This window comes from Sinocyclocheilus rhinocerous, unplaced genomic scaffold (genome assembly GCF_001515625.1).
Source record: "Sinocyclocheilus rhinocerous isolate Xijiao unplaced genomic scaffold, SAMN03320098_v1.1 C36628442, whole genome shotgun sequence".
NCBI lineage: Eukaryota > Metazoa > Chordata > Actinopteri > Cypriniformes > Cyprinidae > Sinocyclocheilus > Sinocyclocheilus rhinocerous.
Window position 1 is genome coordinate 1 of NW_015784138.1, and position 1,409 is coordinate 1,409.

General features: G+C 43.9%; 1 protein-coding gene across 1 annotated transcript; it reads right to left on the reverse strand.

The window, feature by feature from the left end:
- Positions 1-103: 103 nt before the first annotated feature.
- Positions 104-1,019, reverse strand: LOC107736314 (pleckstrin homology domain-containing family H member 2-like; the record flags this gene model as incomplete). Its single annotated transcript, XM_016547761.1, has 4 exons — positions 104-372; positions 441-538; positions 655-834; positions 907-1,019. Coding segments are annotated over 4 exons (605 nt in total), but the record flags the coding sequence as incomplete, so codon positions are not given.
- Positions 1,020-1,409: the final 390 nt, after the last annotated feature.

Below are 1,409 nucleotides of genomic sequence, written 5' to 3' on the forward strand. Positions count from 1 at the left end.
AAGTTGAAAAAGTGAAAAAGCATAATAGGACCCCTTTAAAACTACTTTTATAATGCTTTCATAGCGTTTTTTTTGTCTTTTTGCTCCATAATATTAAAAAGAGCTGCATGAAGATGTAGAAGAACATCAGGATGAGTAAATAAGGACAGATTGCTTTTTTAAATGAACTGTTCTTTCATCATGAGGCTGTGGACCTGGTAGGTGTTGTTAAGGAAGTGTACAGGGACGCTGAAAGGCAGAGAGTGATGATAAGGGTTCCTGAGTAAGATTGATAGGATCTCCATTCGTGACGATCGTGCTTGCCGATCCCCCTTCTGCTGTGTCCGCTCCAGTGAGCGCTGACAGTAAATGGCATACTTTCCCTCTTCCGTCCTGGGAAAAAAAGCAGAGACTAAGCAACTGTGGGATGTGCTTCCAGGACTCCTAAGACTTCGATTTACCTGGAATCTCCATGCCTTTTGAGATGAAACTGCAAATACCACAGAATAGGGGGTGTGGGCAGGAAAAGGCCGACACACAGAGCCAGGAACTGCCATCCCTGTCACAGAACATGGAAACAAGTCAAGACATCCCCTTGTGGCTTCACTCCCAGGATGAGGAGAAACACAAAACAAAAGCAATCCCTCCCTCTAGTGGTGTGTGTTCAGATCTGACCTGCAGGGGTCCCGGCGGTCCGTACGGCTGCCTCTTCCGTGTCTGTTTGATAAGCTGGCAGTAGATCTCGTTCTGCAGCTCTGGATGGGTGAGACACACTTGTAGAGCACACTGGGCAAGAGTCACGTGATAATCTATGGCTGGAGTGTCAATGGCCACGTTAATGAAGAGCTGACATGTCTGCAAAAAAGAGAAAAGGAGTGTTTCTCCCTGTTTCGGAGAATGAAATGTGTATTGAATGAAGAGTTTAACCTTAAAGAGCTTGATGGCTTCAGTTTGTAGAGCTTGTGAAGGAAGGGTGGTGAGTGGAGACGACAGCCCTTCATTAGTGAAGCAGAGCGTCGGGTGTCCCCAGAGCGGAGACCCTGAGAAACAACGGGACAAACATGGACATTAAATTGTTTTTATGTAGCTACAGTTTAAAAGGGCAGCATGGGGTTGAAGTAAACAAGTTGAGAATAAACTGAATTTATGATGTAATGTTTGCCATGCTTATATTTAATAACATATGTCAAATCAGTCTCAGCCTCAAGCAGCACACCCACACACCACAGTCCTTTCATTTAGAGGTGTTTACCAGCGCACAAATGCTTGGGGGGCAAGATTTGAGGGGCTCCTGCTGGCCATAAGCAACTGAATAAGCACTTTTTTAACGTTACAGTCTTGTTGGCTTATAGTATATGTAATCGCATGAAAATGAAAACAGAAAAAGTTTCTTAAAATTAGTTCTTACAGGGATAGTTCACACAAAAATT